Source organism: Penaeus chinensis, chromosome 5 (assembly GCF_019202785.1).
Source record: "Penaeus chinensis breed Huanghai No. 1 chromosome 5, ASM1920278v2, whole genome shotgun sequence".
Taxonomy (NCBI): domain Eukaryota; kingdom Metazoa; phylum Arthropoda; class Malacostraca; order Decapoda; family Penaeidae; genus Penaeus; species Penaeus chinensis.
Window position 1 is genome coordinate 30,777,753 of NC_061823.1, and position 15,000 is coordinate 30,792,752.

Here is a 15,000-nt window from a genome sequence, read left to right on the forward strand (position 1 = left end):
GAGATCAACAAAACGAAACGCACCTATCCCACAAACTCCCACAGAAAGCGACAAACGAAACCAAAAAGTGACCAAAGCCGAAAATGCGAGGATGCGAACAGAGTAGAGATGAAGATGGCGGACCAGAGTCAAAGTGTCGTGTTAAGGAGGAATCGGCCCGGAACTAAGGCCCAGGTGAGGATTTTACGCCCATTTCCACCTTTAGGAGGTTGATGTGTGAGTGGAGGAGGAAGAAGTGAGTATTTGTTCATTAGGAAAAAGGGTTAAGGGTAGATATCGTTTGTTTGTTCGTGTGTTTGTATAGTTTTTATTATTGTTTTTTAGGGTATACGTGCTGAGATTTACTGTAATTTTGATGTTTGATTGGGTTCGCATGAGGGGATTGAGGATCACATAATGATGTCCAAAAAAATTGAGCCAGGTTTTGTTTAATTTTGTGATACGACTGAGAGAAGCCGCCTATAGTTCTGGAAATCCTTTTATCTCGCGTTAGATTGAAGTCGGTTAATGAATATGCCTTAATATTAAACTTATTTGCACACATTTGTTATGATAAGTGTTACACTAGGGCTGTGGACTTTAATTTAAGTGTAAAACGGCAAGGACCGGTGACGGAAATACCTTTATGACTAAATCTTCAGAAAATACCTACATTGGAGTTCAAAACAAAATTTACCGCTTATCCAATGGAAACAAATTGCTGTGTATAGCATGGTTCGAAGGAGTTTAGATTGTTTACTTAATTCTTGGTAAATTGCTAGGGAGGTGTATGAGCTCTCTCTCTCCTGTCAAAATAATGTTATCAGAGTTTTGTTAGCATTTGCTGGAGCACTGACCGAGGAAAGGCCTGTAACTGCTGTCGGTAAATTTTTAGTGTCACAGCCATCCAACCTTGCAATTATTATTCTTTATTTCAGTTATTCACTTTGTTATATGCGTGAATTTGCTGTTTTTTCCTAACGTTATAAATTAAAGTATTGGTAGCTGTGTACGAAGCCCCTATTACTCCAGCCAATTTTAGGAATGCACAAACATCGCTGTGTGAACCAAAAACTTTCCTAACCTGCACCTGATTACCAGGGATTTGTTCTCCCATACGATGTAGTAGCAATGTTGTTCTTCTTTTCTGAGGCTGTTCTATTCCTGGGCAGAGTATTTCATGTATCAGTGAGTGTAGATTTTTCTCTTTCTTCATGATGGTTTTATTACATCTCTGTGTTAATGTATACCAAAGTATTATGTGTTGCACAACTTTCTTGTTATTAACTTCTGATGTAAGTACGGTAGATGAAAAGTGTTTTATCTTCTATTGTTCTATTCATTACAGGCAAAGTTTACTTTGTACCCTATGGTTGTATGAAAGTGAAACTATATACCCTGGTCTTTTGAACACTCATAACCTTTTAGAAGTTGCTATACTGGTTAATGTTACAAATACAATTTTTTTTTTTTTTTATATATTTAGATGGTATATTAAATGTATCCTTACAGTAAATACTTTTAGGTTATGTATAACAACAAAGTCAAGTTACAGATAGTGACAAAAAATATATATGTATTTACATCAAAGACACTGTCATAAAGAGGTGAAAAAATTACACTGATGTGTGAAGTAATCTGCGTAGTTGAAAGATAACATTAGAAATGAAGAAATTAGTCGCTATGTCCCTTCTGCAATTGAGTCCATCCTTACCTCGACTTGCAGCAAACAACTTAACTTCGTGGTAATCCTGCACAAACGGTCTTTGTGCATATAGGTTGTAAAACTATCAATCACTTTCTCTCACTGTAATTTTAAAGTTAAGTTTGGTATAGGGTGAGAATATATTGTAGAATGAGCATGAGAGTCCAGTGGTTAAAAGATACTTTGCAAATACCATAGGTGCCTGGGGAGTTTATGCTTATGTTTTGTATATAAATTTTGTGGTCCATGAGGTCAGGTGCAGCTTATCTTGGCAAATATTCCAGTAGTTTTTACCGAAGGATGGTTTGGGTGCCTGTAGACTTTTTTGAAAGTTGGTGCCCCAACCTGTAGGCATTCACTAATGGTGGCGTGTAATGTTTGACAGGTTAATTTTTAAGCGTATTTGGTAACGTGTTTTTTCTGTTCTATATTCATTCTATGTCAGCCTGTTTTACTCTGCAATTTTTCTGCTTTACTTTGTGCCCTTTTGTACTAAGGGACTACCATATCAAGGTTGTTGACTTTATTTGACATTTCACCTGTTAAAATTACTATATCTATAACAGTAACAATTCTCATGGAATGTATACTAAATTTCAAGAAATGAGAAGGCTTCCTGATTCAGGTAAAGACAGTCCTCTATCAAATTAGGTCTTGATAGATTTGGAAATTGCTTTAAAAAATGCTCAAAGATTCTTCATTTTTCCTGACAATAGTTAAATAAATCCTTCTATCTGGTAATCTGCATTTATAGGCAAATAAAGTATTATTGGTACATCTTGAAATAATCCTAGGTATCTATGTTATTTTTGGTGAATTAGGCTGTTATTTGTCCTTATCTAAATACACATGGGAACTAGGTAATTGAGAATAAGAAGAGTAGATTGTTTTTGTCTTTGATGATGACAAAAGTCCTTCATAGAGATAATTTTTGGTAACCCTTATTTTGAGACAAATTATTTGACTAAATCCTTTTTCTGCCATGCCTAGTGCTCTAGTTGCTAATGGCATTGTGATAGTATTGAGATACAACTGCTGTAATATCAATCTAAATTTTCTTACATAATGATAATTGACCAAAGTTTCAGTGATATATTTCTGTTAGCTGATATCATCACTGTCATTATTATTGTGGTCCTTTTTGCCAATGTTTTTAGTTGTATTTTTCATTGTTGTTGAAAGTTAGGGGAGTTGTACATTGTTAGAAGCAGTAAACCCATTGCTGCCAGGGGTTGCATGTATGTACATGCCACTGTGATTTTAGTTTATTAATTATGTTTACTGCCCCAATACCTTGTTCGTTGTTGTTGTGGGAAGGCTTAGGGGCAGATGGGGACTGAGGCCCAATTTAGAGGATCAGCCCTATCTTGCTCCCCAGCCCTCACCTCACTAATTTTGCTTAGTCTTCTCCTCCTTTCCTTTTCATTTTCTTCATCCCCTTTTTCTGTTCTCTTATCCTAATTGTTAACTCATTTATGCTGTTTCTGCCGCAATACATTATTATAATGCTCTTTTCTCCCGTAATTCCTCATTCCACTTCTTATACTATACCCCATCAGCTCCCCCCACTCTACCCTTTTCACTACCATATTACCCTCTAGTACTGTTAAACCTGTAACTTTACCACAATCATTAATCCAATGTCAATGAGCATGGCATGTACGTACATGCCATACCCACTGTGAGTTTACTTGTTTAATTGTTTTTATGCATAGATGGCTACACTTCTACTAAGCCACCAATGAGGCCAGTTACGATTACTGCCTGCCTCGCCCATTTACCCTTTTCCTTGATTTACGAAAATATTTTACATGATCTTATTTTGCTGTTACTAATGTTTATAACATTGTAGTAATTTTAATATTTATTATAAAAATAACACCATTGATATTCATAGCACTAATAAAAAATAAGTTTTTCCTGCCAATTCAAGGTAAGGTGAAATCAGGTAAGGTCACAAGGTACTAATTGACTCCTTTGTGGCTAAACACTAGCAGAGCCATCTATGTGCAGTAACATTTCACAAAAATATAAGAAATGAGCATAGCATATTCCCCATTTTTTATTCATTTTTCCTGGCGGCATTGGGTTAACGCCTTCCTAACCCTTTTTGCTACTATACTTTACCATAGTGTCGTATGATCTTTGATGTCATATAAAACTCCCTTAAAAATAACTGATTGTGTTCACACATAGATGGCTTTACAAGTCCTTAGTTACCAAGGAGTTAATTACTAGTCCTACTTATTTCACCTGTTTACCTTTGCCCTTCATTTTTGTAAATATTCTCTTATTTCATATTGCTCTTAGTATTATTTTATAATTTTACAATAATCATAATGTCAGTAATGATAATAAACATAGGAAAGGGGAAATCAGGTGAGATCTCGCAGGCCTACTAATTGGCTCCTTGATAGCTGATCACTTATGGAACCATCAGTGTGTAAACAAAATTCACAAAACAACACTAGAGCAAATATTACTTGTTCCCAGTGGCAGAGGGAGCAATTGAAGTTGGTAGCTCATCAGAAAATTCTGTTAAATTCTCCTTTACATTCTTTCTTGCCTGGACGTAGACTTGTTTTAAAGTTAACAAGTGTTAGTTGTCATCCTTGACCTGTATTTTGCAGTGTGGATGACATATAAAACACCAGAAACCAACAGACTGTTGTAACTATTTTTTTTTTTTTTTTAATCTAGAGATTTGTAGTCAGCATGAAAGTAGAACTGAGTATGTTATTCCCTCATTATGAGTATGTAATACCTTGCTCATTCATGATTCATTCTCAGTCTTTGTTTGGTCCAAGCAATCTGCACGTACCTATTCAGAGTTCATGACAGTTCATATATGGATTTGGTGTCACTTTCCCTGTTGACCTTGTTTTCCTTTGTCACCCGTACCCCCAGCCAGTCCAGTTGCTCCCTCTGAACTGTGGGTTTGCTGTTAGTCTTTCTGTTGTTGTTTGAAGGTTTTGTTCATCTTATTGGTTCAAGGTTTGTTATTTATGTATTAGATAATTTGTTTCTGTATTGAGATATTAATGAAATTAGACTTAGCCGGTTTTTAATGTCTAGTATGTCTACTTTGGCCAAAATTGTTAAAATCAAATTGGTTTATCACATTCTTACTTGCTCTGTAGTTTATGGGATGTGTGTAGTCTGGGTATCTGATATGTTTCTTTTGAAGTAACAATATATACAAAAGAAACCAATATGGTAAGTGTAAAAATTATATATTAAATTATATACTAAATGTGTGGTTTAGGGTTTGGATTTAGTGTATAGTGATGGTGATAGTGATAGTAATGATAATATAATAGTAACATAATAGTAATAGTAAAAGTAATTATAGTAGTAATAGTAATAGTAGTATAATAGTAATAGTAATATCAGCATCAATAATAACAGTAGTTGCTAATGGTAATAGTGGTTAATAATAATAATAGATAATATTTTTGATAATGATAATGATGCAATGATAGTAATTATAATGCAGTAATGACGATGATAATGCAATAGTAATAATGATGATGCAATGATGATGATGATAATGATGATAATAATAATTGTAATAATATTGGTAATAATAGTAATGATAATGATGTAATAATGCAGTAGAAAAAAATAATGATGCAATAGAGAAAATAATGATAATGCAATGTTAATAATGATGATGATAAACCAATAACAATGATAATGGTGATAGTGAGGATGATGATGGTATTGTTATTGTTTTTTTTTATTGTTATTGTTATTATTTGCATTCATGATCATCATCTTGATCGTCATTATGATCGTCATTATGATCATCATCATGATCATCATCATGATCATCATCATGATCATCATCATGATCATTATCATGATCATTATCATCATGAAGAAGAAGAATACAAATATTAATTATTGTTATTGTTGTTCTTGTTATTATTTTCATTATTGTTATTATTCTTTTTTTATTGTTATTATTATTATCATTATTATTATTGTTGTCATTGTCATTATCATCATTATTTTTGTCATTATTGTTGTTATTGTTATTGTTATTGTTATTGTTATTGTTATTGTTATTGTTATTGTTATTGTTATTGTTATTATTATTATTATTATTATTATTATTATTATTATTATTATTATTATTATTATTATTATTATTATTATTATTATTATTATTATTATTATTATTATTGTCAATATAATTCTTCTTATTATTATTTTCAATATTATTGTTATTATTATTATAGTCAATATTATTGTTATTATTATTATAGTCAATATTATTGTTATTATTATTATAGTCAATATTATTGTTATTATTATTATTGTCGATATTATTGTTATTATTATTATTGTCAATATTATTGTTATTATTATTATTTTTATTGTTATTATTGTTATTATTGTTATTATTGTTATTATTGTTATTATTGTTATTATTGTTATTATTGTTATTATTGTTATTATTGTTATTATTGTTATAATTGTTATAATTGTTATAATTGTTATAATTGTTATTATTGTTATAATTGTTATAATTGTTATAATTGTTATAATTGTTATAATTGTTATAATTGTTATAATTGTTATAATTGTTATTATTGTTATTATTGTTATTATTGTTATTATTGTTATTATTGTTATTATTGTTATTATTGTTATTATTGTTATTATTGTTATTATTGTTATTATTGTTATTATTGTTATTATTATTATTATTATTATTATTATTATTATTATTATTGTTAGCAGCAGTAGTAGTAGTAGTAGTAGTAGTAGTAGTAGTAGTAGTGTTATTGTTATTATTATTATTATTGTTATTATTGTTTTTTTTATTGTCATTGTCGTTGTCGTTGTTATTGTCATTACAATTATTATTATTATTATTATTGTTATTTTTATTAATCAATTAATTAATGGATTAATTTTTTGTCATCATTATTGTTATTGTTATTGTTATATCATTATCGTTATCGTTATTGTTATTGTTATCATTATTGTTATCGTTATTGTTATTGTTATCATTATTGTTATCGTTATTGTTATTATCATTATTATTGCATTATCAAATGATGAAAGAGTGACTTTGTGTTAGCCCTGGGGAGCCATGGGCTTGGTATCTCCTTAGTTAATGACCTACCCCACTAACCCCTGAAGGGTAGATGGCTTCTCTTCCCCACATTTTTCAGGCTCAGCCAAGGCCAATAATGAAGATTTTGTAGCCGTATTAGGGACATTAAGGCATACCCCTTACCTATCTAAATTGGACTTCTCTAGTTTTCAAACTGTTTTCTCTCCTTTGATCATGGCCCCAACCACTGCTACTACTACCCCCTATACAGTGCTTACTGTCAGCTTGATCCATTTCAAATCATCCACCCAGAATACATCTCTTCCCCGCTTCCAACATCCTCCACTCCATCTCCTCCTACACAGTCTTCATTGTCTGCCCCCTCTTCCTTTATTTCTACTCCCTTATTGACCTCCTGCCTGTAGTACTACTCCACTCTATACCACTCCCTCTTCCTCATGTCCTTGTTCTTCTACTACTTCCACCTTTACAGACCTTTTGAGTACTCTTTTTATATTAGCCAAATGGGATCAGTCTCTTGTGATTCCCCCTATAGCCACTTACTCTGGCAATACCTTCCTCTTCCAACAATGTCTCCAAAGACAAATAGGGAAAGTTTTCTTCTGCAACTGTTCTGATCATTCACATCTTGTCACATTTAATGCTCATGCATTATCTACCTTGACTGTCCTCACTAGCAGCCTCACTCCTACCTAATACTTGTACCGGAACGGTTTCCATCTCCTCAGCTGGTTGCTGCCTATGTCAAGGATTGATCAGGTTTTGAAAATGACCTATTTACCTGCCTTGTTGACTATGATGCTGTAGTTGTACAGAGCTATACTACTATACTATTTCTCATAGAGGTCACTTAAGTCTTACACTATATTGCCAAGATTAGCTTTTGTAGCCATGACCTCCCCCATAAATTTGATATAGGCTGAGTCTTGCCCTAGCCAACATACCAACCCATCCCAAGTCAGTGTCAGAAATGTAGACATTTTGGCCGCCTTACCAAACACTGTTGCTCCACAGCCTGCTTGGTCATGATCATTCAAATTGCTCTGCAAAATCACACTTGAGTCTGAAGTAGCAGTTCTCAGATTTAAACAAGGTCTTGCTCTTTGTGGGGCTAGACTGGAAACACGGTGATGAGGTTTTTCTCTGACTACATATGCCAGAGCTGTTTTATACTCCTCTCCTCTCCCTTCTTCCCAAGATGATCTCAGCATCTCCGCCAGTATCCCTGGTGCCTTCCCTTCCTCCTCCTCACTTTCCATGTCACACCAGGCAATCTAAACATTCCACCCCATCTTCTACCACATTCCCTCTTACACTCATGTGTTTCTCAGACCTCTCTCCGCAGATCTCCTCCTTGCTCCTCTGTCTCATCCACCCTCCAATCTCGTCACTCCCATTCCCTCTGCATTCAGAATAATTGCTGACTTCCATCCTCCTTCTCCTCCTCCTCGCCATGTTTCCCTTACCCCTCCTCTTAGTAGTAATAGTAATAGTAGTAGTAGTAATGACAATAATAATGATGATACTTATAATTGTAATTATGAAAATCATAATATCAGTAACAGTAATAATGATATTACTATCTTTATTATTACAAATGATAATGATAATAATGATAATGGTAATAATGATAATGATGTTGATGTTGATAATGTTATTGAGGATTACAGTATGTCAATTTTTACCGTTTATGTTTACAGATATATGTATGAAAATGTTTATAGGATACTTATATTCATTGTCGCTTGTTTTTGTTGAACATCCTTATTATCATACAGAAGAGATATCTTTGCCCTTTGATGACACTAGGTTTTTGAATCTCCCACTTCAGAATTTTTACCGATGGTGTGAAGAGGCCTATGAAGAGATGGATTCGACTCTTGTAGTGCAGCAGTACATCCAGCAGACCATCCGACATGACCACAACAACATTGATGCCATTCTCAATGCCCCAGAAACTCAAGATGAAGGGGTGTGGAAGTACGAGCACCTGAGGTAAGAATTACAGTGTGTTTTGTATGAAAAAGAAGTAATAAGCCAAGGCGAAGTTATGATCTCTGTTAGCACTCTTGCCTAATGTGTCACCATTTTTTATTTATGATAAGATATTTTTGTTTACTGAAACATGTAACTTGCTGTAGTTGGCAACAAATTGGTGAGGAATTTAGAGGTTTCCTTTTCAGCAGTGAAAATGTCTATGAGAAAAAAGTGGCTGCTTCAAGTTTCTCTGAGGTGGTGAAGTCTGAAAAGATTTCTCAGATGCTTCAGACTAACTGTAATGAATGGATTATGTGCTTCATTTGAATATTTGACACTTTAGATGTTATTACTATTTCATATATGTTTATATGAAAAAAAGGATTATTTATCTTTCTATTGTGATCTGGAAGCCGATGCAAACAAGATCAGTTACTGGTACATAAAACAATTGTCACTCTCCTAAACTCTGATCGTCCCATGACATTCTAGGCAGTTTTGTATGGAGTTGAATGGCTTGGCAGTGCGACTACAAGGAGAGTGCCAGCCCACTACATGCACTCAGATGACAGCCACAGAGCAGTGGATCTTCCTCTGTGCTGCACACAAAACGCCCAAAGAGTGTCCAGCTATTGACTATACCCGACACACCTTGGATGGGGCTGCCTGCCTCCTCAACTCTAATAAGTACTTTCCCAGCAGGTTGGTGTTTGTTATGACAGGTAGTGTGTGGTCTTTCAGTTCCTTTGGCTTTGTGAATTTTGTCGTTGTTTTTGTGAGATTGTGTTTTGTGTGGGAAGTACCATAAAATTACTTTTATGATATATAGGAGTAATAGATTTTTCATAAAGCTTTTGTGCAGTTCACATTATTACCTATTTAGTTAATAATGCGTAAAAGGTAGGAAGTGTTTGTGTACTCATTTATGTATGTGATTTTCATTTCATATATAGATACTTAATGCCTAAGAAGTAAAAACCCTCCCAACTTGTCCGTTTCACATAAAGACCTGGTCTTTGGTTTCACTAAAGCAAATTTTAGTCAAGCATTTTAACACTATGGATGGAAAATACCATACAGTACCAGAATTACTATTTCTGTTTGCCCACCTCTTCTTCACAAGAAGAAAAGGTTAGAAAACAGACTGTATAATGTATAAAAGTGGAATGTGGGAGAGAAAATGATGGAAAGGTTTAGCTAGATAAACAATGCTATGCAGAACCAGAATTTACTAATTCACTCTCACTACATTCTATTCACAAAAAGAAAAATACAGAAAAACATGACTACATGTTTAAGTTAGGGAATGGATTTCCTACAAAGACAATAGGGGTATGGGGAAGATATGGGTATGACTGCTGGAAACTTGCCAAACAGTACCAAATATCTTATAAACAGTATATATGGCTCATTGATAAGAAAAATGTCATGTGAAAAAAAAAAGCCTGCCTGTTTTGAACAGGCCTTATATTGTGGTAAATAGTAAAATATGCACATTGAAGGGAAGGCCATGATTGGGGTGAATATACTGTAAGAGTTAAGTTCTCAGAAATGTCAGTATAGAGACCATTGTAACTGCTTTCTTGAGGTAGATTTATTAGTTTGTTTAATAACACTAATAAGGTCCCAGAATAAACAAAATATGTTTCTTATAATCACAAAGGGCTCGGTAGTATGATATATATCAATATGAAAATGGTAGACTTAGGCTGAGGATGGGTGTGCATTAGTGCTTGGGTAATTGTCTGGCTTGCAGTAGCATGCTCAATATTGTAATGTTTTTTCCACTACAATCTTATGGTTTGCTTGACTTTGCCTGAAGGGCTGCAGTGAGAACTTGGAAGTGGTGTAAGTCAAGTAAGAAGTGATTATCCTTTGTGTGATTCTAGTTTTTATGCAGCGACATGACCATTCAGATCACATCTCATAACCAGAAAAACAGGGAACCATTTGGAACAGTATGAGTAGTTATGATTAATTTAACTTGTCAACATATTCTCTAATCTTATATTTCCAGATTTCACCCACACATCCCAACCAAAAATTCATATTTTTTCTAACTTCATATAATTAGGCTAAGAAGAAAAGAAAAAAAAAGTCTTTATTTATCTAATACAATATTCCCCGAAGATAGGACATCATTATATATTTTGATATGAAAAGTGATGATGTCTAGCAAATTGATCTACAGTATTTTTTGTAATCCCCCTTGGTTACTATATACATGACAAAGAGTTTTTTTTATTCTTTTGTGGCTTAACAGAATCTCCTACATCATATCTATTTTAAGGATGGTGATGTCTCTTCATTTAAGTATTTGCATGTTAGCTAAGATAGACCAGTTTTTACTCCTTACTCATAATTAGATTTTTCATCCTTACAACCATTGTAAATGTTAATTAAGTTTTAATAAGTATATATACACATTTTTTTTTCTTTTTACAGAGTAAGCATCAAGGAGTCCTCTGTAGCCAAACTGGGATCAGTGTGCAGGAGAGTCTACAGGATATTCTCCCATGCTTATTTCCACCATAGACAAATTTTTGATGAATTTGAGGTAAGGAAGCTTTGTAAAAGATTCTCTGGACAAAAGTTATGCTCTTGATTTTCTTTCTTGTGCTGTTTACTATTATTACATAATTATCAATATTATTAGTTTTATTCAAATAACTTATCTGTTCTTCTATCCCACACACAGGCGGAGACCTCTCTGTGTCGGCGATTTACAGTTTTCGTAACAAAGTACAATTTGATGTCTCGGGATAATCTTATTGTTCCTATCCTGGAGGATGAAGGCGCTGGACAAGGCGAGTCAGACGCATAGGATGGATGTGTCTGAGAGTAGTTAGACGTGGAGGAATAATTGATTGTGCTGTACATTGATGCTAAAACTTCATGATATGTGCCCTGCTTACAGAAAAAAGTAGTTTATGGGCTCTCCCCCTGAAAATTCAACAGTGGCTTATTTGACACTGTTGTTTTGCTTTGATAGTCTGTGCCTCAGCTCTACAAATATCAACACAGTGCTGTGGCTCTTGACTTCTGTTGATTGTATTATTATTCAGTTGATCATTTGCACTGGCTCTTCATTTCAAACTCTTGAAAGGTTTAATGGAGTTTGCTGCATTTCTGTACAATTTATTACAACTGATGCCTTACAAACATCCAAAAGAAGAAATCAGAAATTCGAAAAGAAGATACAGGGGAGGGCCCAGTTTAGACTCCAGCTACCCTCTAACTTTGGTGACAGTTGTAACACAAAGATTTCCTACCTTTTACAGGTTAACAGGTGCTTTCTGAGGTACCAGGTACTTACAGGTAGGATAGAAAGTGAAATGAGCTGATGGAATCAGTAAAGGGAATTTTTAAAAAGAAAGTAAGTAATGGCTTTAGATCTGTCGGTCTGTGCTTCAGATGGAAATGGCTTGTACTTGAACATCTGACTTCTGTAGCCCGTTTTGAGGATTAGCGTAAAAAGAGAATAACTTTGTATAGCATTTAGTAAATGGATAGTAGAAGGATATGTTTGTGTATTTATTTGTAATCATAGTTTTTATTATTTCTGTTCTCTATGAACCAACAAATGGAAATAAAAAATAATAGAACTGTCATAATTTGGGAGCATACTCTACTTCATAAATGAAGATTAAGTGAATTGTCATAAACCAGTATATTTAACTATTATCATGATTATTTTTGAGGATTTTTGGAATAACATTATACTTATACCTAAACACACACAAACAAGCACACACCCTAGTCCTTTGTCCAAAAAGTAATGTTAATTGGGAACTGATATGCAATTATTAGAGAGAAAGGTCTTACATATGAAGAATATAGACACCTGAATAAATGTTGAGTTTATCTATCTTCAAGTGACATTAGGTTTCAGTTGGTGAAGCCAATACCAGTTTATGCATTTACCAAGAAGTTGTAAAAGGGGGAGTTGGAAGGAGGAGATGTGTTTATCTACCATTCAGTTTATTTATAATAAAAAGACTGATGAGATTCATGTGCTCATTATGCCTTGGCCTTATTAAAAGAGACAGTTGTTTGTATACTGCCTGCTGCTTAGTTCAGCATTTTTTTCACTTCTTGTTTTTAAGCTTTGTGAAGATATTAAAGATTGTAAAACAAGGAAGCAAATAAGATACAAGTTTTCAGGTTCTCAGGGACAGGGAATAGTATGGATACTGAGGGGAAAATAAACAGCAATTATAATTTTCTTTTGAAGTTTTGTTTTTGTTTTGTTTTGTGTGGCATGAGTGTCAGTGCTTCATGTGATAGTATTGGAGCTTGAATTCTTTTTAACTGATTAGCAAGTAATTATTAGCTGCTGTGTATTGCTATACCTTTTTCTTAATTGACATCTTAAAGCTTATTCAAGGCTGTGGCAGTTGCCAAAAGAGAGAAGTAGTGTTTAGATGCTTCAGCAGCTGTCTTTTCTTGCTTTTGCTGATCTCTTTGCTGAGCACTGTAGGGTATTGATCTTCCTTTGCTTGCTATGTGCTCAAACAAGTATTTCCACCATCCAATACAAAGACCCTGGCTAGAGAGAAACAGTGAGTATGTGTGTGTGTGTGTGCATGTGTGAGTGCCTGTGAGTGTGAATGTAATTACGTGTCTGTCTATGTGAGAGTCTACCTGCTTCCATACATTTGTGCTGACAGACTGAGGACTTGGTACCAGCTGTAGCCAGCAGAGAAGTTCAAGGAATGTGAAAGGGATTGAAGAGTAGAAGTGCCATGGAGGAGAGTGAAGGTATTAATTTCATTGCTGTTTTGTGACCTGACTAGCTGTCTTCACTGATGAGCTGTGTAACCCTGATAATGGGAGTGTTTTCATGAATTAGTGTTGTAGGATGTGTGCCTAGTTCAAGAACTGCAGACAGTGTTTGACAGATGAGAAAGTAGAAGCTTGTCACCTGGATTAAATATTTTTGATTTACCTCTTTGCCTTTTTAAAACAAAACCTGTATATATATAGCATAACATTAAGGTTTATTATTTAATGCTGATGTGTGGAAGTTGCAGCTAATTGCTAGAAGGTTGAAAGGCCAAACCTTTTTTTCCCTTTCTTTTCTGGATGCTGATCTCACAGTGTCAGTGAATTTTGCAAAGATATAAGGAAAATGAGTGATTATGTTTTGATGAAGCACAATGTGAGTTAACCTTGATTTTCCTGTCAGAAAGCCATGTATCAATCATTATTCATCTTGTATGTAATTTTTGAATGTTGGGATATACCATGTATGAATTTCACTTCCTGTGTAATGCTCAGATTTTTTGTATTGAATGGCGTAATTTCCTCAGTGTGTGGTCTTTAAGTAAATTATATATATCTTCAATATCTTTGTAAAATTTGGAAATAGATGCTTTGCTGTATTAAGTGGTGTTCATGTAAAAAGTTTGTGGTAATGTTGATAATTATTGCTCAATGTATAGATCGTCATTCATTTCTCGTATAGAACATAGCAGTTCTGTGTGGGAGTAAAAGCTATGTTAAATTAACTACTTCATTTATATAATTTGTTATATTGTTATATTTTAGAGTGATTTCTGAAAGCTAAGAAGTAGACCCTTTCTGGGTTCTTTTTTTCTTTTGTTGATAAGAAATTAAAAATTATTCATTTATTTACATTTTGAAATTTTCAATCAAGATCTGTTCTTTTAGTATTCGTTTATCTAGGCTTTCACAGTGAAACCTGTAGGACTGATCAACAAACTAAACTTGTATTGATTGAAGCTACATGATTAAAAAAAAAAAAGTAATATTCCTACTAATCTCTTAAGAAAGAATTTAAACAGAAGGCTAATGGTTGCACTGTATATTGAAAGCCTTATTATGACACTGATGTTTAGCCATTCCAAAGTTCTTCTGTTTATTCCGCTTAATTTTAACATCGGATGTGAAATGATTGGGATGACTGAGGTAGTGTAATTTATATAATTATATGTACGTATATATATATATCTATATTTATGTATATACAAATATGTATATGTATGAATATATGTATGTACAGTCTTCAGTGACAGTCCTGCTCTGTGCTTGTGTGGCCATCTCCTGAAAATGCCATAGGTTCAGACTTTTCTACATCCTCTTTGCTTCAGCAACCCTCATAGCTGCTGAAATATCTTAAGAAACATTTGATGACCTCCTGTTTTAGGGAGTGTAATTGCCTCCTCATAACTGAGCCACCATTTTCACATGATATGTATGCTTTTCCCTTTTTTCCAAAATTGATTCA

The 15,000-nt window shown here is 33.7% G+C and overlaps 1 protein-coding gene across 4 annotated transcripts in view; it reads left to right on the forward strand.

The window, feature by feature from the left end:
- The first annotated feature begins 25 nt into the window (after positions 1 to 25).
- The window catches only part of LOC125025623 (MOB kinase activator-like 4), a 16,879-nt gene continuing 1,904 nt past the window's right edge, over positions 26 to 15,000 (forward strand). The window contains exons 1-6 of one of the 4 annotated variants that reach the window (XM_047613665.1): positions 26 to 174; positions 8,605 to 8,768; positions 9,243 to 9,452; positions 11,196 to 11,307; positions 11,449 to 11,557; positions 12,032 to 15,000. The exon at positions 12,032 to 15,000 is cut by the window's right edge and continues 1,904 nt beyond it. In XM_047613665.1, coding sequence (XP_047469621.1) covers positions 109 to 174; positions 8,605 to 8,768; positions 9,243 to 9,452; positions 11,196 to 11,307; positions 11,449 to 11,557; positions 12,032 to 12,036 — 666 coding nt within the window. In that variant the 5' untranslated portion in view covers positions 26 to 108 and the 3' untranslated portion in view covers positions 12,037 to 15,000. Of the gene's footprint in view, positions 175 to 4,580; positions 4,679 to 8,604; positions 8,769 to 9,242; positions 9,453 to 11,195; positions 11,308 to 11,448 lie in introns of those variants that run through there. The other 3 variants (XM_047613664.1, XM_047613666.1, XM_047613667.1) reach the window with 3 other exon arrangements.